Raw genomic sequence first — 22,853 nt, forward strand, 5'->3', positions numbered from 1 at the left:
AAAAAAAAAAAAAGTGTTAACAGTTTTTGTATTTTGTGATTCACATGCGTTTTCTGTTTATTTGCAAACTGCATTATAGAATCTTGATCTCTGCTCTGTCGTTTTTTGATATTGAAAATTTAACTCTACACTCCAACAAAATGACTGTTATGGACATTTTAGTAGTTTAAAAATAATATAATTTATAAAATGTAGAGAGAAATAAGTCTGTACAATGACTGGAAATATACTGTCAGTTTCTAACAAGGATTTTGAACCATAATACAGAACACTATCCCAGACACTTTAAACAATTAGAAATGTTAATAGAAGTAACTTTTTATAAGGTTAAAAGATGTTGGATCAATGTCCCATAATGAAATTTAAAAGCATAAATTAACGGGAAAAATAATAAAAACATGAACTAAAAAAAAACTTTACAGATATTTTTAGTGTAATGTTAAACTGCTTCTTTAAATTTCTGTTAAAGTTATCTCCCATCTAATTTCTATTTACAAATGTAAAGCTTTTCAATGAGATAAAACAAATGGGTGCATGTAATTTAACATGATTAGCATGTTTTTTAAAGTTATCAATTAAATAAAAAAAAAAAAAAAAAAAAACTTTTCTCTTCGGGGCTTACACCACTGCAGCAAACACACAAAGTTAAATGAAGACATGCAGCACTGGCTATAACAGGGTTTCTGCAGGTTTCAAGTCAAATTTAAGACTCTTTAAAGTTCATTATGAAAGAAATTTTAGACTTTAGACAGGGCTAAACACTAATCATTATTTCTAATGGCCCGGTTTGGCACAAAAAAGATGTAATTATTTATTAGTGACATGCTTTAATGCAGTGGTCACCAAACTTGTTCCTGGAGGGCCGGTGTGCAGATTTTAGCTCCAACCGAAATCAAACACACCTGAACAAGCTAATCAAGGTCTTCCTAGGTATACTTGAAACATCCAGGCAGGTGTATTGAAGCAAGTTGGAGCTAAACCCTGCAGGGACACCGGCCCTCCAGGACTAAGATTGGTGACCCCTGCTTTAAAGTGTCAAAACAATAAAATTGTAGTGGTATACAATTTTTTTCACCATATTTTTTTTTTTTTGACAAGTTTGTGTGTGTTTTCAAGCACATTAATCTACCATTTGACAACTTCAGACTTTCTTTTACACAAGTTAGGGGCCAGTAAGATTTTTGTGTCAGCAATAATTAATTAGTCAAGTATGACAATAAAGCCATTTGCATTTTTTAAAAACTTTTACAAAGCATCCAGAATTTTTTTTTTTTTTCACAAAGATTAAGAAATGTCTGTGTACATGGGATTTTTATTTCATCTTGATCATATTTTCAATGTAGAATATTAAGGGGTGGGGTTTTATTTTTGCTCTCCTCTTCCATGTTTCATCCAAGCTATCAAACTGATGTCATCAGAGAAGGTCTGACATTCCATAGCGGACATATGGTTTATTACTTATTTATATTGTGGATTCACTTGCACAAATTCATTATTCATCTTTAAGCTAACAATGGCTTCTCGCAAAATATATATTTTTTAGTTTTTTGGGGGGGAATTTAAGTACTACTTTCATAACTTTATTAAAACATTGACCAAACAGTGAATGAGCATATTTGTAATGCATGATTAAAACGGAAAACATTTTAGACTGTATTATTTCATAATATGCTTTCATGCAGCATTGACCAAAACCTTTTTAAAAATTCTGTTAATTGGCCATCTAAATAATAAACAATATTTAAAAATATATATTTATGTATTTGATCTGAATATCTGACAAATGATGTACCACCACAGACATGTAAATGAAAAAGGAACCTTTATTTAAAGTAGAGAGGGAGAGAGAGACAGGTTTGGTGATTCTACACCTCACATGCTCTGTGTTCAGACAGCACTGCGACATTTCAAGTTTTCTGCACTCTTCTCGGTTTAGCTTTCATCTCCATTGCCCCGTTATAGATCAGAAACATGGCCTGAAATCCCCGTGGAGTGGCCAATCCTGTCTCTCCTCCCGTCATCTCCCTCATCCTTGCATATTGGTTAATGAGAGACTAGTGCTGCTTTCTTCTGAACGAGCATCCTGTTTTAAGAGAACAAGAACAAAGCTTTTAGAATTCACCCTGAAATTAATTATGGATTTCGTCACACTTCATAGTAAATGGAAAATGTTGTAAAAAGCAGAGCAAGGAAAAATGGAGCCTTTGTTTAACGTTTAAAAAAGGTTATGAGGCATTGCGTTTTATGTGGGTTCTCCTGTAAGGTGTTCATTTGATGTGCTTGGCGTTTTCAACAGCACATTATTTGCGCTGTACAGTTTTTCTCTCATCTATAAATGCTAGAAATTCATGCGTTTAGTTTCATTTAATAAAACAGCTTGAAATTCATATTCCTCAAAGGGAAAGAGAGAGTGATGAACCGAGAACTCCATACATATAAGTCTAATTTTTTTTTTATACAAGTCATTTTGATTATATGAAACTTTACAAGAAACACAATGTTCACACGCTCTGACAATTACGTTTATTCTTGACATTTACATTAACTGTTAATCGAGAAAGCCAGCTTGAATTCTCTTTGTTTAATATTTATATTTTTTATTTATTTATTTGTTCCAAAACATGTTTATTTATTGTGGTGTGAAGGAAATTAAGGGTACTTTCACACCTAGAATTTTGTTTCAGACCCTGGCTCATTTGCCTCTTTAGCGTGATTTGTTTGGCATATGTGAACCCCTCAACTGATTGTAGTGAGAAAGCAATACGATCCAACAAACAAACAAATTAGGCTATATCACAGTGTATTATGAATATGTAATAGCCATTTAAAGAGCTATATGAAGAAAGAGTGATGAGAAGGGCGGGATGTCATTCCTATCGCTAAAAGTGCGTTTCATGTCGAATATGAAAGTTAAAGCATGCCAAACTATTAACGAGAGCTGTTTATCCATTAGAATAAATTGACTGAACAGCAGTCTTGGTTTATCGGTTTTTCTTGTTAAAATGTAAAACCTATAATGCAACGGCTCGGTATGAGAAAGTTTTACCTCTGATTTATAATTGGTGACTTTGACCCAATCCCAATTCTATTTTTGTACCCCTACCCACTTATAAATGAGTGTAAAGGGTATAGGCTTCAAAATTTACCCCTAAGAATTCGGACAGCACTGTGGGGGAAACCGGACCACCCAAAGGAAACCCACGCGAACGCAGGGTGAACATGCAAACTCCACACAGAAACGCCAACTGAGCAGAGGATCCAACCAGCGACCCAGAGACCTTCTTGCAGTGAGGCGACAGCACTTATTATGGATTATAGATAACAAAATTTAGCATTTATTATTTTAGCGCTTTTTTATAAAAGCATGATGGTAAAACATGAACAGGGTTATGAATATATTAAAACATATATTTGTTTGTTGTAAAGATTCGTAATAATGACAAAAAAACACTACATTTATGGATCTCCATACTTCCGGGTGCAGCTATCCTGCCATTGTAGCTGGTGTATTCTGGGAATTTTTTTTTTTACCCCTTGATTTCAACTGTGGTCCTGAAAAATCTTCATTCAAAGGGGCATTTACCCCTACCCCTTAGCCCTACGAGAATTAGGACACCCCTACCCCTTCACGGCAACATGCAAAATGTGGGGTAGGGGAAGGGCTAAGGGGAAGAATTGGGATTGGGCCTATGTCTATAGGTGTCACCATTCAAAATGAAAGCACAGTTTTTTCGCTTATATTGTCTTTTTGCTCAACGTGATATTAAAATAAGGACGCATGACAGGTGAGCGGGACTCTGACCAATGTGAGGAGAGTTTACTGAAACTGACTTGTTTTAACTATTTTGGTCCATTTACAAACATAGCCGTGTAAACGCAAACCACACCACGAACAAAAAGCAACATTGTAACGATTTAATCCCTGTTTTGGAACAAAACAATCAATCTACAGGTGTGAAAGCACACTAAAACTTTTGTAAATGTTTTGTTGAGGACATTTTAAAGCATATTTATTATTAATTAATGGAATTAGAAAATGCAATTCACATGCACATCATTTTGTTTATTTCTAAAGCCCCTAACGATGCAATTTTGACAGTGACCGGTTTTCCACAAAACAATGTTATGGTGTGTGTGTGTGTAAATATGGGAAGTAATGGTAGACTTAACATTTTAGAGATGATTCATGTGTACGTAACAAATCCTATATTTTCTGGACTATTGCAAGGATGACTCTTAGTTCTAGTCCTAGTTTCTTTGGACTTGTTATGCATATAAAATAATAATATTGATTTATTTATTTATTTAAGTTCTGCTAACATTTATTCCTAATTTCACATAACAAAAATAGTCATTTAGACCAGAAAGAAACAACTGGTGAAAATAAAATTTTGATATCTGATCTCTTCTAAAGTTAAACATTGGCACTGTGATGAAAAACTATACGTTTTAACAGCAGTTTACATTTGTTTCAATGCATGTACCTTAATTAACAAATTAATATCAATCTTTAAAACCTTAAGATTTGTATTTAAATCACTATTGTTTATTCAAACAATAAACATAGCGTGACACATAACCGTACAGGCATCTTAATTCAAGCAGCAGCAGAGCACGAGAAAACATTAGCTTCTAGTTTTTAAACAATCAAGTCAACGTCTTAAGCCTCAGTGTTTCTGTAGTATAAAAGACATAAAAAACACAATCACAAAATAAAAAAGACCTCAGGGAAATTATTCATTAGAGTAATAAGTGCAAAAACAAATGTATTGTTTCCCTTCAGTTTGTGCAGGCAATTTAATTAGTTTAATGCTTTTGTTGACTCATAATTCAATATATGAATTTAATTAATTTATTTTAGTAATTTCTTTATTAACTATCAGTTATTTTAGTTACCATTGTGAATTTTATTTCTTCAATGGAAGGGCACCAATGATTTAGTCCCCATCTGTATATATACGCACATACATATACACGAGTTTCAATTTGTGGGCAGAGAGCTAAATAATTAGATGTTGCTGAGTGAGACAGAAACAGTCTGCTTGCACCTCTGCTGAACTTTGTGCCAGCAGGACACTGGGTTTCAGAGCTTCAACCAATCATCAAGCTTTAGCTCAAGAAGAGCACAATGATCGAGTGGGAAACACTAGGGTGGCCTGCGTGGGCATGTTGCCATGGCGCCGGTACATTTACAAGCGCATGTATGTGTATCTCTAATCTATGAGTGCACTTCCAGCCATATTTCTCCCACACAGAACCATGAATTTATTACTCATCTTCTGAAGGTCGCATTTTAAGGTGCTAGAGTGACATGTTCTGACTGCTGCTTGAAGGAGGGAAAGCCCACTGTAGGATTCTGCTTGTGGAATCACATGTTTCGAAGAACAGCGCACACCGCTAGATTGACAAGTTAGGTTCTTTCAGGCTTTGGTCAACTCAAATTGGGTAAATGATGAAGTGATACCTTCTGTGAGGCGAGCCTTTCCTCCAGTGGGCTGGCAGAGAACAGTGGAGCATCCTACACACAAGACCACCGTCTGTGCGTGACTGAACACGGTAGTGATCTTATAACAGCCTGCAAAGAGAGAATGGCCCAAAGTCTCAAACATAAAGGCTTATAATTCATATGCAAGACTAGCAAATGTAATAGTGCACAAATACTAAGCAGCTTTCAATCAAAGTCCATTTTGAGTGTAAACACTAGGGGTGTAACGATTTATCGTTGTACGATTTATTGCGATACAAGAATGTCACAATATGCATTGTGGCGTCATGACGATTTGATTACGATATGACGTCCGTTTTCTCTTATTAGTTGAGCTGTTTGCACGTGAGCTACGTTCCACCTGCTGTCGCACACGAGTTCAGATTGCAGCAGCAGTAATGTTAGCAGACCAAGATGAGTGGAGCTGAAATAGAGGATGGCCCATCCTCTCAAAATCAGACATCTGGCAACATTTCGGTTGTACAGTCATTGCTTTAGACTCGTCCGCTTTTTGACACGCATACTGGGTCAAACATCCTAAGTTTTAAAGTCTTCACAGTGATTTACATACTTTGCACAGCGACAGGGATACCTCCTAATGGTGTTGAAAGAGTCACATACTGTATTTATAAGGTACAATTCACCCTAAAATATCATTCTGTCTTCATATAATGTTCCCGCCGCAAAATCACACATGACGTGAGCTGACCGAGAGCTGTTACTACAGAGGGCGGACTATGATAGACGCGCGCGTATGGCAAGCCGTTTTAGCATTTAAACCTTTGTTCTGACTATCCATAAATATATTTAGAGATATCTCTAATTATATTTTGACTAGTCATAATTATAATTCGACTATTCAGAATGACAATTAGAGATATCTGCAATTACAATTGTACTAGTACGAAATCAGATTGGAGATATCTGCAAATATATTATGACTAGTCATATTCCTCCATTGACTTCCATTATATATAAATAAATTAAAAGTACAGGGCTTGACAATAACTTTTTTGATCACCAGCCACTGTGGCTAGTAGATTTCCAACATTACTAGCCAGTTGCTATTTTCACTAGCCACAATTTTTTTGCTTGGAAAGTATATTTTTTATTAATAAATGTGACTGACATGCTAAAATGACTTGATTTAGATGTTGTGTTGTCCACATGCCTCATTTATTTCACCGTTTTTGTGTGTTGTGTATGCGCTTGCTCAATGTGCATGAGCAAATGGGTTGAGTCTAGGGCTGCTTGATTATGGGAAAAATCATAATCACAATTATTTTGGTCATAATTGTAATCACGATTATTCAAAACGATTATCAGTTGAAGTCAAAATTATTCATCCTCCTGTGAATTTTATTTTATGTATAAATATTTCCCAAATGATGTTTAACAGAGGGTTTTTTACAGTATTTCCTATAAATTTTTCTTCTTCTGGAGAAAGGCATATTTGTTTTATTTTAGCTAAAATAAAAGCAGGTTTGAATATTTTGAAACCTATAATAGCTCAATATTATTAGCCCCTTTGAGCAATATATATGTTTGATTGTGTGCAGAAGAAACTACTATTATACAATGACTTATCTATTTACCCAAATTAAGCCTTTGAATGTCACTGAATACTAGTATCTTGAAGAATATCTTCAAATATAATGTGTAAAATATAATGTGCTGTCATCATAGCAAAGATAAAAGTAATCAGTTTTTAGAATTGAGTTATTAAATCTGTTGTTTAAACTGTGCTTTAAGCATCTTCACTGTATTTTAGATTTTATTATTGAGTAATAATAAAAACAGTCGGCAGCAGCAGGAATATCGCATGCTATCGTAGAATAGTGAATAGTGCGGCTCTGATATGGTTTCTCTTTTACATGTCTTTTGATTTTCAACTTGTTAGTTTATTACACAAATGGGGGTTAATATGAATAATCACTAAACACCGCGATCTGACACAAGTGTGCATGTATTTGACCATTAAAACGCTTACTATAAGATCGCGTTAGATGTGTGTGTGTGCTCTGCTGTCCGAGGCTAAGCGTGGCACGCGCACAAACACACGCTACCTGTCCGAGGCCAGACACGGCGCGCGCACACACACAACAGCACGTGCTTTTTTACGCTTTTAAAATTATGAATGATGCGCATCCCGTGCTGCAAAAGTTACATTACAGCACATGCTTTTAGTCATTATCACGTGGAACTGAGCTTTGCAGAGGCAAAGAGTTTTCACACGTGTACAACTGGAAAGGGGGCGGTACGTGATGGAATAATCGTTTATCTCGATTAATGGTTTTTCATAATCGTTAAAAGCCAAAATCGAAATTGAAATCGGATTTTCGACTAATTGCACTGCCCTAGTTGAGTCGCATTGCTATTGGTTTTTATTTCACATGACTTTTTTAGGGCTCAAAATTAAGGATTTACCAAATTTATCTGACCACACCAAAAAGAAATAATTATTTCTTAGCCATACATTTTAAATGTGTCAAAACAAGCAAATATATAGCTGTATACATGCACTTTTTATTCAACAAAACTTTTCTTTTTTATTTGATTGACATTTAAAAAGATCTATTGTCATGTATATAAAATACATGATGCGGGTGATAACGTAAACCCCTGTATATAAATAGTAACATTTTATAGGCTAGTTATACAGACCTAATTTTTAACATTTATTTTCATGCACAACATGGTGTTCTCTACGAAAAAAAAAAAAAACATCAAATGCTTGCCGTAATCATAACTTTAAAATGTGCTATGATCATTTAAATGAGGTGCGCACTGTGGTTTCGCTTTCACTGCAGAGTGCGGCTGATGGCTGCAGTCGCTTTGAGAAAAAAACACAACCAAATTATACTCCCTGTGCAGCTCTCAAACAATCAATCTGTGCAACAATCTAAGCGTTATTTGTAACTTCATTACCTGTTGTTCACAGCCTATGCAAGTTCTGTTCACTTAAGAAGACATCATTGGCAGAAAAGCATAGTAAACAAACAGTGCATCAGCTCACTTGTGATTTCACTGCCGTGAATACATCATAACATTAAGACAGAAATCACAATTTGGGACCAATTATATCTTATAAATACAGTATGTGACTCTTGTAACACCATTTGGAGGTATCAATTTTACTGAGCAATGGATATAAAATGTAAAGACTTGAGAGGCTGCATTTAAGCTTTTCTCCTGAGTTTGAATCATAAAAAAGCAGAATTAAGATTGTGTGTAGGGTCGAACTAAGATCTTTATTCAATTAATTGTGCAGCTCTAATTCATGGGTATAATAACAGTTATATTTTTAAAAACCTGTTCTTTGAATTATTTTACATACATTTTTCTTTGAACTTTCTGGACCCTGAAATGCTATCTTTGTGTAAATGAAGGACAACACATAAAATGTTTTCTATTTTCAGTGGCATAAACACACTTTCAATAATTAATTATCCTGGTGTTGTTCTAATGCCTTACATTTCATTATTCTCAAGCCAAAAACAAAATCAATTAACTGAATCACACCATTAAAATGTACTTTATACAACAACAACGAGAAAAAAGACAAAATGCTCTGCTTTCAAGCAAATAACTTCAATCCCATGAAGCACTGCAATTGATAATCAGAACTAAATCCAAACTATTAAAAATGTTGCTTTTGTATAAAATATTTAAGAATATAAAAGATTATACATGTGAAACTTCCATTTTATTTTTTAAGAAAAAGTATCTCTTTAAAGGGTTAGTTAACCAAAACATTTAATTTGCTTACACTTTCTCACCCTCAAGTGGTTAAAATTTCATTAATAATAATAATAATAATAATATTTTATTTGTAATGTGCTTTTCTCAAGCTCAAAATGTTTCTTTCTTCGGTTGAAAGCAAAACAGTTTATTTTGAAGGAAGTTGAAAACCTATAACCATTTATTTCATGATAGGAAAAACAAATGGTATGCAAGTCAATGGTTAGAGGGTTCCAGTATACTTGAAAAATCCTGTGTGTTCAACAGTAGAAAGAAATTAAAACAGGTCTCAAGCAAGTATAGAGTGAGTAAATGATGGAATTTTTATTTTTGGGTAAACTATCTGTTTAAGGATTCTTGTACCATGGTCATTTTGACCATAGTTGGTTAGTTTCAAGGTTGGTAACTTATGTTCTTAAAAAACATACAGAAAAAACAAAGGCAGTGGAACGTTTTGTTCTGTGCCTCATGAATTTAAATAAGTATGGCTCTATGGAGAACTATTTTCTCATAGTGGTCGTGTTCATTAGCAGATGTTACCTGGGCATTTGACATCCATAAAATAAGAGTTGGGACTCTGTACGAGACGCTTCTTCTTGTGTCTTCTCTTCTCCTCCTCTGGCGTCGGGTGCAACAAATCCTTCGCGAGCTGAAAATGATGAGAAGGTAAGATGAATGTCAGTTCATCAGCTTAAGTTACGAGTTTGTGTCCTATTTTTCTTGGCATGTTATTACACAACTAAAATATGTTAACAGAACAAGCACCCATATAAGCTCACAAGGGAGTGTTCTTTAGAAAAATGACCCTTGCTTAAAAAAAATAACCAGTTTTATTTTGCGTTTATTTTTAAACCGTGGTAGCATCTAATTAATTAACCATGATTTTAATATTCAATAACCATAGGTCAACCATGATATTCTATTGTAAAAGTGGTTATATAAAGTTAGCCAATACAAATTAAGCATTTAACAACACAAACACTTGTTGTATATTTTATTTACTATAATATTTTTTATATTTTTGTAAGCGCTTCGTATGCACCATGGTAAGTTATTCCTGATCAGCTGACTGTCAAGAACAGACAACAAAAGGCACTGCCTATTCGTGACATACAGATGTGCCCCTGAGCACATCTGAGTGTGAAAACGACTAATATTCTATCTTCAACATAGTTCTTCAGTTTACCTGACATTTAACCTTTAAATCTCAACCCTATGTCATCACTTTGCGTTTTATTTGTACGAAAACCACGATACTCGCCATGCGATTTAACGCAAATGTACGCAGCCATCTTGTCGTTCCTATATACAAAGCACGCGCTTCGCTCCTTTCTACAAAGTTTAACCCTCAAAATAGATGATAATAATGAATCGTGGACGTCAGATTATAATAACAAAAACCACCTCTTTACGATCAATGCGATTTCATCCACAAAGCCGGCGTAATTACGTTTTAAATGGGCTCGGTTGTGTTAGCACGCACTTACAGGCATGTTGGCGACAGCGGAGCAGCAGCCGAAAAGGGGGGGCTACCGGAAATGCATGGCGCATATGAACGGGGCTCGAGAGCAGGGGCAGGAAATACTGTTTAATAATAATAAGAGCATTTCTACTAACTCTGGATTATTGGAAATGGACAAAATAACAAAACTTCTTATTTTATTTGGAAAGTACCACATCCACAAAACAAAATGTATGCTTACTGTACCAAATTCTTAACTATTTTTCAGTGATCTTATAAAAAATTATATAAAAAAAATTATATATATATATATATATATATATATATATATATATATATATATATATATATATATATATATATATATATATATATATATATATATATATATATATAGGATTCCATGACTTCCATACAGAGTAAAACCACAGGTATTAAGATATCATAATTGCTGAAAAAATACCTAATGTACATCATTATTTTTTGTTGTTAATTCCCTTGTATACTGTTTTATGGATAATTCTGTACTTCCCTCTTTAATCAATTAAACAAAACAAATAATTTCTTCTGACATTTCTGTGGGTATTAATGTTTAGAAAGTGTTTCATAGACACGGCTATTAGTGGTTTATAAACTAAGCCAAATAGCATACATAAAAACGACATTCAGTATTCATAATTTGTACATTATAATGTAAAATATACTATATTATTGTGATAATTTGATAATAAATTTAATTAAATTGGTCATTTCATTTCATCACAAATGTATAACAATAACTAATGTTGCATTGCTTATTAAAACTTTATTTTTTTAAATAATTGAATAAAGCATTAAATAAAAAAACTGTATTGAACTAAAATGAAATAAAAATAAAATGAAATTATTGAAATAAAATAAAATGATACATGAGTCTAAAAAATTCAAATACAATGTAAATGTTTTCCATTTCATCAAGCAATTTCAATTACTTATTGGCTAAAACTTCAGCAGTTTTAGATGGAAAACCTTACTAACTTAAAATAAGTGTTAAAATGCAAAAAAAAAAAAAGTTAAATATCAAATAGCCTATTTAAAAAGAATCGAATAGCATAAATACATAAATAAAAACTACAAAAGCTAAAAAAATACTAAATTACTAAACTGAAAAATGTAAACTAAATTGCCAAATAAAAATAGCAAAAACTATGATAAACACAAAAAACAACATTGCATTGCTATCAATTTCTTTGATGGTCTGCTCACTAGTAAAATAAGGATATAAAGCATACATTAATGTGTTAAGGCTATTAATAGGAAACAATCAAAAAGGGTCCGGTTTGAACTCAGATTTTTTTTTCATGGCCCATGGTAACCTTTAATTTGGCCCTCCATCCCATCTGTGAAGAGAGAGACAGAATGATGTGGAGGGTTTAGAGTTTGTCAATTCAAAAGTAATGTAAACCTTTGTTTGTTTTATTTTTTAAAGCTAACTAAAATGAAATGTTTCAATTAATGGTGTAAATTAATCCGATTTTGTTTAAATTGGTAAGTAAATCAAGTCAAGGACAGATTTTGCCTGCCTATTGTATTCAGCACTGAACTCCACTTATAAATGTGTTTTTTTATTGCAATAATTTGTCATTTAAAAAGTTATACTGCGTTAATTAATACAATTTAAAGTAATGTTTTTAATTTATTTTATTAGTAAATAAATTAAGAAATTACCTATACCTTCGGCCCACAGCTTTTATAATATTAATAATAATATAATAAAAATATAATATTATAATATATATATATATATATATTTTTTTATTATTATTATTATTTTTTTTTTGCCTTTCATATTAATCATTTTGGGCACCCCTGCTTTAAATGTGCTATTTAAAAATGAGTATTTTAACATTATTATTTGTTTTTTGAGAAGGCCTCAAAAAGAATATAACATCTATGATATTTAGAATCTCTTATCTAAAAATAAGCTATATTTAAAATAGTAAAAATAGCAATAATGATTTATCTGTGTGTTCAGACATTCGGAAGACAAAGCCAGCTGACGTCACAAAGCCAGCTTCCAATTTCAAAAACAAACCAAAAATGACCTAAAAACAAAATTGATGTGTTTTTTCAGTTGGGTTCAATGAGTGCTTCTTTTCAGCATATCGTGTGCCAACGTCGCCCCCTGTTGACCACCGCTGATAGCGGTTTTCCTCAGCACTGCTTTATTAAACCTCTCCCTCCATCGACGTCAGCTTTTGGGAACTCGGACAAGGGAAAGTTTAGGGAGAAAAAAAAACTCTGCTGTTGTCTATGTATGGATGAATACTGAAAGCCTCTCATACAGGAGCGAAAACTAGCGCAGAGGAGCCCGAAATGGCAAATGCGTGGCATCCGCAATGAAACAAACTGCAGACGCGTTTTAAAGCGTTCTGGGCAAACCGTTCCACTTTTGGTTTCTTGGATTTTTAAAAAACTCTCATCCTTTCGGACAGAGACCGCTAAGCAGAAACTAAGTTCACCGGCGAAAGTTTTCCAGAGGAAAGAAACTCATGAAGGACATTTACCACACGGAAGGATTTTAAAACGCCGCTCGTATCTGTGAAAGAACAAAACAGCGGAGAAGTATTTTAAAACTCGCTTAAACACCCAGTCGAAACGAACAATGGCAAAGAAGTACGACTTCCTCTTTAAATTATTGCTTATCGGCGATAGCGGTGTTGGCAAGACATGTTTGATCATCCGTTTCGCAGAGGACAATTTTAATTCAACGTACATCTCAACCATCGGTAAGTGTGCAGAATGAGTTTTCTGTTGGTGTCTGATAACGTAACAGAGCGGCGTTTCTCTGTGCTGCCAAGTTTCTAGCTTGTAAAACAAGTGCTACCCCAAGTGTTTGTTCATGTCAGTACTAGTCTTAACGTCATCTCATTCCAACCTTCCCCAGTCGAGCTCAATCAGTCCTGCGGATCGTCCCGTGTTTTCCTCCTCCTCCTCCTGACTGCATTTCCGGGCCTTTACTCCTGCCAGCCACAGCCTGCTATCCCCCCCACCCCACTCCTCTCTCATTTTTGCAGTCTATCCCACCCCCCTAAAATGAATTTAGTTATTCAACCAGATCCCAAAATGACCTCCTCCTCCCCTTTCCCCTGGAAAAACATGCCAGGGTGTTTATTAAATCTTTAGTGCAGTGATTGTATCTCAGTATGGCCGCCACTGTGTTTCTGAATGTAGTAGACAAATTCAATAAATGTTCCTTTATTGTCTCTCTTGGGGTTAAAACATGATCACCCTTTCCTTCCTGCCCCTCCTGCTTTATCTCTCGCTTTCCTTTTTGTCTTTTTTTTTCTAGGTATTGACTTCAAAGTGAAGACTATTGAGGTGGAAGGAAAGAAAGTGAAGCTGCAAGTCTGGTAAACAAAGATTCTATAATGTATATGACAGTATGAAATATGAGCAATTCCAGCATTATGGAATTGACATTTGCATTAAAAACTGAACACATGAGCAGTTCCATGCAAATGTCAACCTTGAAGTTTCCACCAAAATATGGAAACCGTTTCTACATTTTTTGTGTGTAAGCAAGTATTTTACAGCACTTTAAAAATACTCAAAAATGTTTTCAAACTATTATATTTGATTTACCAAAGTCATACAAGTGCCAATTACTCATCGGTCACATTCATAACGAAGAGACGTCACATCCATAACGGCACTTTTTCCTCATAAGTGCAAAAATGTCAAATAAAATAAAATCCATCATTTTTTTTTTATAGACAGACATATTTTATCCATTTTTGCTCACATCCATAACACATGTTTATTTTCCTCATTTAAAGTACAAAGCATCTTTACAGACTGATATTTTTCTGGTCCCTTAACTCTGTGGTTAGTTGTTCTGGAAAATATAAACAGATGTTTCAATATAATGTTAACATATACTTTCTCTGTGAATTTATGTTTTGAGTTTTTACTGCAAATGTCACATCCATAAGGCTGGAATTGCTCACATAAATTCACAGAGTAAGTATGTTAACATTATATTGAAACATATGTTTACACAATTAACCACAGAGTTTTGTGATTAGAAAAATATCAGTCTGTAAACATGTTTTGTACTTTAAATGAGGAAAATAAACATGCGTTATGGATGTGGCCAAAAAAAGTCTGCGAGTTTACAATATATAACAAGCTCTGAAAAAATTCTCTGAATTGAACTGCACAACCCAAAAGAAACAATCATAATCAAAAGGATAGTTGGCTCTCTATTGAACAAAATTAGCTTTATTTTATTTATGATTTTTGCATTTATGAGGAAAAAGCAATGGATGTGACAGATGTGAAATTGGTAAATCAAATACAATAGTTTAAAAACATTGACAGACATTTTTGAGAATTTTTAAAGTACTGTAAAATACTTGCTTACAAAAGAAAACCTGGTTTTAAAAAGATTAAAAATGAAAATTGTTTAATTGTAAATTATATTTTTCTAAATTGTTATTTAATTTTTAAAGTAAAATAATTAATTTCATTATTGTTTTTATTTCCGTGGCTCTGCCGGTTGGAGCACATTTTTGAATTTCCATTGCCTTTCTTAAACCAATTGGAATTGTAATTGTTATTGTTTTGGTTCAATTTGAATTTCCACAACCATCACAGAGCCCTGGGGAGTGGAAAGAGACTGGCTTGGCCTCCCCCTGATTCTGATGTAAGCTAGTTAAAATATAGTAATCTGCCACATTTTTTTTTTTTTTTTTTTTGTAAAAACCATGAGACCTGTGACTTATGTCAGCATCATTTATTGAACAGAATAGTTGTTTAGATGTTTAGAGTACCAGCATGTACGTAAAACACGTCTTTTGTGAAATTATAAATTTCTTCACTTTCTTTACTTTCATTTCATAATTATTGCTGTCAGTTTCCTCAAAGATATGAAGCAGCACAACTGTTTTCGAAGTTGATAATAATCAGAAATGTTTACTGTGCAACAAAGCACATCACATTTCTTTGGAATTGTGACACTGGAATTGTGACACCTGTAGTAATGATGCTGAAATATTAGATTTGAATCACCGGAATTAATTGCATTTAAAAATATATTTGATTAGAAAAAAGTTGTTTAAAAATAATATTTAACAGTATTATTATATAGGCATTATTATATATATTTTTTACATTTTTTTATTGTGTGTTTTATATTTTTATAATTAATTTATTTTTTGGCTGAAACCCTGCTTATTTGATAAATCAGAGCAATGAAATTGTCCTTTATTAAATCCATTCAGGGAAAACTCTTTACAAGTGTACACAATGTCTGTGTAAATATGCTGTGTACACAAAGAAACAAGACATGTCTTCAGCTTCTGCTTCTGTGAAATCTGTAAGCCCAGTGTTAATATGCCAAAGGTGGAGTCCAACAGCGCCGAGAGCCGGAAGTGCAAAGTCCATCTGATATAAAACATGCAAATTACACATAATCGACTGAACGTTGTTAAATAAGTCATCTATCATACCTTTCTCTCCAAACAGTCCTCCATTGTGCTGAAAATGTCTTATGTTTGCAACTGCTTATATTTATTAGGGACACAGCAGGACAGGAGAGGTTTAAGACCATCACCACTGCATACTACAGAGGGGCCATGGTGAGACAACAAGCAGATATAATACTTTATAATCTAAACCTACATAATATGTGATTACTGTGAAAGCAGTATTAATATGGCATTAGTATGGCATGCATGCACATGCTAGCAATGGGGTTTTATTTTAACAATCTCTTTCAGGGCATCATTCTCGTGTATGACATAACTGATGAAAAATCCTATGAGAATATTCAGAACTGGATGAAGAGCATCAAAGAAGTAAGAGTAAAAAAAGTGATGTCTAGTTTTTTATGATTGAATACATTTTCTTCCTCGCAAGTAAAGCTTGATAATAACATACATTTACGATGGATTTAACTTTTGCTTTCTTGCACATTTATTTATTTATTATCTGCAACACAACTAAAAGCAAATACTACCAGGTTCCACCACCAAAAAGATATTTAAAACGAAACGGGTTTAATAAAGCGAGTTTCAGTTCTTTATATACGATGCCATAGAAAGCACAACAGAGGTGCATTGTAAATACAAATGGGGCCTTTTTTAAAAAAAAAACAAGTCTCAGTTATGAGGAAAATAAGGAAGTGAGTGCATTTTTGTCTTCTGTTTCCAGAATGCATCAGCGGGTGTAAGTCGAATGTTACTGGGTAACAAGTGTGACATTGAGGCCAAGAGGAAAGTCTCAAAAGAGACTGGTGAGAAGGTGAGTATATGAAGGTTCACAGCACATGCCTTCCTCTCTAATTTCGCTATGTGGACATTTGACATGTGAAATGGGTTAAATATCATACAACATTTTTTTCATACAACAAGTTTAAAGCAAACACAATTTCTATTTTTATGAAAAGTTATCGTTATCTTTTCATTCATTGTAGCTCGCAAAGGAACATGGTATTCGATTCTTTGAGACTAGTGCCAAATCGAGCATCAACGTTGAGGAGGTATGGACATCAGATATATTCACAAAGTAATGGCCTTTTCTAGTTTCAGTTTTCTAGTTTCAGTATACAGTAGTTGACATTTGAAACGGATCAAAAACATTTTTCAAAATTGTCCTAAGACAAGAATGGGTGTTGTTTAACAGGTTTAGGACAAATTGGATGAAAGGTTTTGTTCCATTTCTAATGTTGACCACTGTAGTTTGTGAATTCTATTGCATGTTTTTACAGTATTCATAGGCATTTTTTAAATTGAGATATTTTAAATTGAGAGTTTTACATCAAGAGTTTTGTGCATTTTAATGTTACATTTTAAGTTTGGTCAACAGTTTGACAAGACTTCTCTTTCTCTCTGTAGTCTTTTACTTCTCTTGCTCGAGACATTTTGCTGAAGTCAAATAAGAAGCCGGTGAGTTTTACATGATTCTATATGTACAGTAGATCAAATTGAAAATTAATCTTGATATTTTGTTTGCTATACTTTAACTAGGTTCATAAGTCATACATAGCTCCACACAGATTCTGCGTGTGCAGAATTCTGCAGATTTTTTGCAGATTTTCTGCAGATTTTTAGCCCATCATAATTCTGTTTATTTACTTGAGTAAATGTGTGTAAATCTATATTTATTCAGTTTGTAAATTAATTTCAGTAATATTACTGACTAATATGGGAATGTTCATCTGATTTAAGTACAATGCCGTTTGTACAGAAATATTTTCTGACTTTTGTTTGTTGATTGTTTACCATATAAAGTGAATCTAATTGGATTTACATTTTAAACATTACATAAAAGTTAAAATATATTATTTTATATTATTTTATATTATTTTACATATTAAGGTTTTAGTTATGATACTCCCACAATAATTCCATAGAAATCTTCAGATCTTTACCAAAATTCTCCGCAGAAATAGCAAAAAACATCCACAGATTCCGTCTTGCCCTAGTCATATATTACTGTATTACAAGCATTACTGTAACATTATGGCATCATTCATGCAAACCAGGCTTTAATGTGACCATTTTCAATTTCATGAGCATCGTTTTGCAGCATCGATGTTGTGATATAATTAAAATGTAATCAGTTAAATAGACTTATGCATCCATTTGTTTGTTAAAGAGTAAAAAGTGATGTAAGGTGCAATTATTAAATGCAGGCGCCATGATTAGCCGTATGCTAGTGCAGAAATTCCATTGAAAAAACTGGGGTAAAATTAATTTCCATATTTTTAAGACATGGTGTAGAAAAATATAATTTAATACAGTGCTTCTTGTTTGGTCTGATACCCACTTTATAATGAATTTCAGCCAGGCAGTGAAGATTGCTGTTTTTTTTTTTGTTTTTTTTTTTTTTTTGGAAATAAGATCACTGCAGTTTTGTACGGAATGACAATTAACCAGAAACCCTGGGGCTGGCTGACTGAAATTAAAAGTCTGTGTGCATATACTCCATTGTAAAAAGGTTCTCGTATGGGACTTGGAATGCTAGTAGGTATATAGAAATGTCTACTCCGATCATAAAAATCTGTTTTAGAAATATTTTTTATGGAGACTAAGATGGGAATTTACTCCCTGATTGTTTTTTCTTTTTTTTTCAATTTATGAAAGACACTGGATGCAGTTATTTTTGATCTAGAAGCTGCACTGCAAATTGTCATACATTATAATCTGTGTCAGTATGTCATAAATAGAACAAGATCAGTTTAGTCTTAGAGGTTTGTTGCTTGCCCTGCATCAAGTTTAGACTGAAATGCTCATTATTGCCCTTATTCTGCAACATGGAAGTGCACTCTTCTCTGCGATTTGTTTTAGAATTTCCTATTCTTTTGACTTTGATGAAATGACTTTGATGAACAATAAATGACAGAAATGATCCTTGCTACAACAATTGCATTTATGACTATTCATTATAAATATGATAAGAATATAAAAGTTTGCAACATCAAGCAGTATAACAAAATGTCTTTATGGCTGTGGAAGTGTACGAGACTGAAAGTTTGGAGCCAATAAGGTTCTAATGGCTGTGCTCGTCTTTACCTGAAAGATTAACAACAATTAAGGTGATTTGTTATTTTATGAAGATATCAGCCAATATAAGGGTTTACCAAAACTGTTTTTAGGATTTACTATAATAGGATATTATTATCCACATTATCTTGTGGGCTTTTTGAGAATTTTAGGGGGAGAAGAGACAACAACATCCAGCACAGACATGCATAGTATACTTAATTTTGCTGCAATTAGTTTAATTAATATTATGTAACATTACAGCCATCAGTGCACAAATTAAACATGTTGCATAAATGCCTGATTTGTCATTTATGCTGCATGGATTCAAGAAATAGAGATAAGCCTGCAGAGTCATGAAAAAAAAATTCCTCAAATATAATCTCCCAATAAAGATGTAACTTAATGCGAATTAAATAATACAGCCATGAGTGAGCGTGTGTTGAAAATAAAAGCACTTGATTTCATTATTCTCTGAGTTGTTTATGCTCATCATTAGTCTTGTGAAGTGGCTCTCGAATTGCTGTTCATTCACTTGATGCTCAGGAAATGCATCGCATGTTGCATTTTAGCAAGATTCAATTGTTTAAAACATGTTAAATTAGATTAATAATTACTATTTAAATTATTTTAAAAGTAATGTTTTGCTAATATTTAAATAAACACAGCTCTGTGGAAATGCATAATTTTTCTCCATGGTTTAATTTCAGACCAGTTTTTTTGTAAAAGCATAGATGTGAATTGCTTATCTGGTAGACTAAAATGAAGTGTATTTGTTTGGGAGTGAAAGCAGTGCAGAGCGAGCTAAACGGTGGATGTGTGTGAGCAATAAATAAGAGTGGTTTTGTATGGAACAATGAAGTTGTTTGCACAAATGAAATGGTAGTTTAAAAAAAAGTATTTTGTGGCATCATGTTGTACTTTGAAAGTGCTTTTTATTCTTCAACGAGAATCACCCAAAAATGACAATTCTTATGATTTACTTACTCTTATTTAGTTACCAGTTTTTTTTTTTTTTGAACCCAAAATAAGATATTCTGAAGAATGTTGGAAACCTTTAACCATTCATTTGTATAGTATTTGTATTTCTTACTATACAAGTCAATGGTTACAGTCTTCAAACATTCTACATTATATCTTATTTTGTGTTACTTGCATTGGGAAGTTTGGAAGGGTCAGTAAATAACATAAATGTAACTTTTTAGTATCTCAATTATTTCTCTTCTAAACCTTACTCTCACTTAATAATTGCCTAATAATCTCCTTATATCATTCAACTCATCTTTATTTCTATAGCGCTTTTACAATGTAGATTGTGTCAAAGCAGCTTAACATAGTTGTAGTAAATTGAAATTGAGTGTCAGTCCAGTTTTTAGAGTAGAAGATCAGTTAAGTTCAGTTCAGTGTGGTTTAACTTTGCTGCTGAAACACTGTCCATACACTGAAAAGCAAATCCATTGATGCACAGTTCCATAAGCCCCAAACCAAGCAAGCCAGTGGCGACAGTGTTATAATATATTTTCTTATCATATTTATTATTATACAGTGTTATCATAAATCATGTTGAAATGTCGTACACTGTAAAAAATGCAGGGTTCCACACAATTCCTTCATGTTGTCCCAACACAAATCGATTAAATTAACACTTTTAACAAATTTATGTGAATTGAACATAAAAACAATTAAGCTGTCCCAATGAAATCTCAAGAATTGTGTTGTTTTAGCTCATTTATTTATATAGATAAGCATATAAGCAGAGCATTTAACTATTACCCTACCATCATTTAAAAAAAAAAAAAAAAAAAAGGTTGTCAGCCACTCTCAGCATTTTTGATTTCACCCTAAATTTCTGGATCTTCTGAATATTTTTTGATGTGATTATATAGCTATATTATATATCAAATTAAAGAACCAAGCCTCAGCTTTTAGACAAATCGGCATGTTATTCAGTCTTTACGTGTTCATATTTTATTAACTTTTTTTTTTTGACAAATAATGAAAACATAATTGTTGTTAAAGTAGATCTGTTTCAAGATGTATGTGAAAACATACATGTGTAACCCTGTGTTCGCGTGAGTTTACTCCGGGTGCTCTGGTTTCCCTTGCATTCCAAACATGTGCTATAAATGAATTGGGTAAACAAAATTGGCCAATGTATAAATGTTAGAGGGTATGGGTGTTTCCCAGTGTTGGGTTGTGGCTGGAAGGGTATCCGCTGCGTAAAATGTGCTGGAATAGTTTGCGGTTCATTCCGTTGTGGCGACCACTGATAAATAAGGGACTAAGCCGAAGAAAAATGAATGAATTATGATTTCTAATGTATTTTAAGATACTAGCATTCAGCTTAAAGTGTAATTTAGGGTAGTTAGCCAAATTATTGTATAACTTTTTTGTTCAGTAGACAATCAAAAAATATTGCTTAAGAGGGCTAATAATATTGATCTAAAATTTTTTTTATTTTTTTAAACTGCTTTTATTATAGCTACTGTAAAATAAAAATAATCCAGAGGATGGCAAATACTTTTTACTGTATCTATATAAAACTTTGTCCGGATTGACAGGGCCGGATAATTTTGCTGTGACGAGCCATGATCACTCATCAAGTGCATCCAGAAATACATTTAATCACTTTTTTTTTTGTTTTTTACATATTTACACACTGTGCTGATGTGATTAACGTCTTGCAGATTTATCTTGACTAGTCTCAAATGGTTTGTTTTTAAGCAGACGTACCTAAAAATGAAGTTAACAAGAACACCATACACCTGAGAGGTTTCATACTTCATATTAGCTTTTGATTTGCTGTTTTTACAGGGTCCATCTGGACGAGAGGTCAAACTTACCAGCACAGAGAAAAAGTCCTCCTCCAAATGTCTTCTTCTTTAGGCGAACCATTTTCCAGAGGACAGGCTTCATTGCACACACTTTCAGTACATACAGGAGCACTGCAGTGTTAATGCCAGATGGTCATTTACTAAGTGAACATGAGAGGTTATTAGAAAGTGGTTTTATAAGGAATGATGGCACGAGTAAGATATGAAAAATCAATCAGGGTACAGCTTTCATGTAGTTGGAGGAAAATCAATTTTTCTTAATGTCTATATTTTTGCACTACACAACAAAAACAGTGACTAGGCTACAGTGTTGGTTTTGCTTGCACAAGATGTTTTCAGCATTTAGCATTATTTCAGATGATGATGTCAACAGAAAAAAAAAAAACTTTCAAATTGGTTAAACAAATCTGAAAGGCAACTTTAGGTAAAAATGAACAAAAATACATTCCAGTATGTCAGCCAATCAGCACTTTGTGATAAATGATTTGTATGTTCGCTGCTATTAAAGGTGACTAGCTTCAAAAATGAGGATGGATGCAAGAGTTAAGGAGGTCAGATGAGTGGTGTGAGAAAGTAATTGGTGGATTATTAATGAGGAAATTATAATGTTCTACTGAAAGTTCACAGTGTTTCTGGATTTTTGCAACAACTTTCTGTATATCTACTTGTTTCACTTTTCTATAATCTTTTTCACATCATAATTTTCCAGAATTTGTACAACAAACTGCTTTGAATAAATTAGAAAATGTTAAACATTGTGTGTGCATTTGGTCCAAAAAGATCCTGTTTTTCTCCATATCAAA

The 22,853-nt window shown here is 33.2% G+C and overlaps 2 protein-coding genes across 3 annotated transcripts; one reads left to right on the forward strand and one right to left on the reverse strand.

Moving 5' to 3' along the window:
• Positions 1-1,805: 1,805 nt before the first annotated feature.
• rps27.2 (ribosomal protein S27, isoform 2) lies at positions 1,806-13,734 on the reverse strand. 2 transcript variants are annotated; one of them, XM_073924728.1, is made up of 4 exons: positions 13,606-13,734; positions 9,767-9,875; positions 5,465-5,575; positions 1,806-2,083 (listed from the first exon to the last, which is right to left on the reverse strand). In XM_073924728.1, exons 2-4 carry the CDS (start codon positions 9,783-9,785, stop codon positions 2,055-2,057), a joined length of 159 nt encoding a protein of 52 aa, XP_073780829.1. In that variant the 5' UTR covers positions 9,786-9,875; positions 13,606-13,734; the 3' UTR covers positions 1,806-2,054.
• rab13 (RAB13, member RAS oncogene family) lies at positions 12,937-22,803 on the forward strand. The gene is given in 8 exon segments (NM_201329.1): positions 12,937-13,456; positions 14,020-14,080; positions 16,249-16,309; positions 16,451-16,528; positions 16,884-16,973; positions 17,146-17,211; positions 17,567-17,617; positions 22,031-22,803. Coding segments are annotated over 8 exon segments (603 nt in total). The 5' UTR covers positions 12,937-13,332; the 3' UTR covers positions 22,103-22,803.
• Positions 22,804-22,853: the final 50 nt, after the last annotated feature.

Source organism: Danio rerio, chromosome 16 (assembly GCF_049306965.1).
Source record: "Danio rerio strain Tuebingen ecotype United States chromosome 16, GRCz12tu, whole genome shotgun sequence".
Taxonomy (NCBI): domain Eukaryota; kingdom Metazoa; phylum Chordata; class Actinopteri; order Cypriniformes; family Danionidae; genus Danio; species Danio rerio.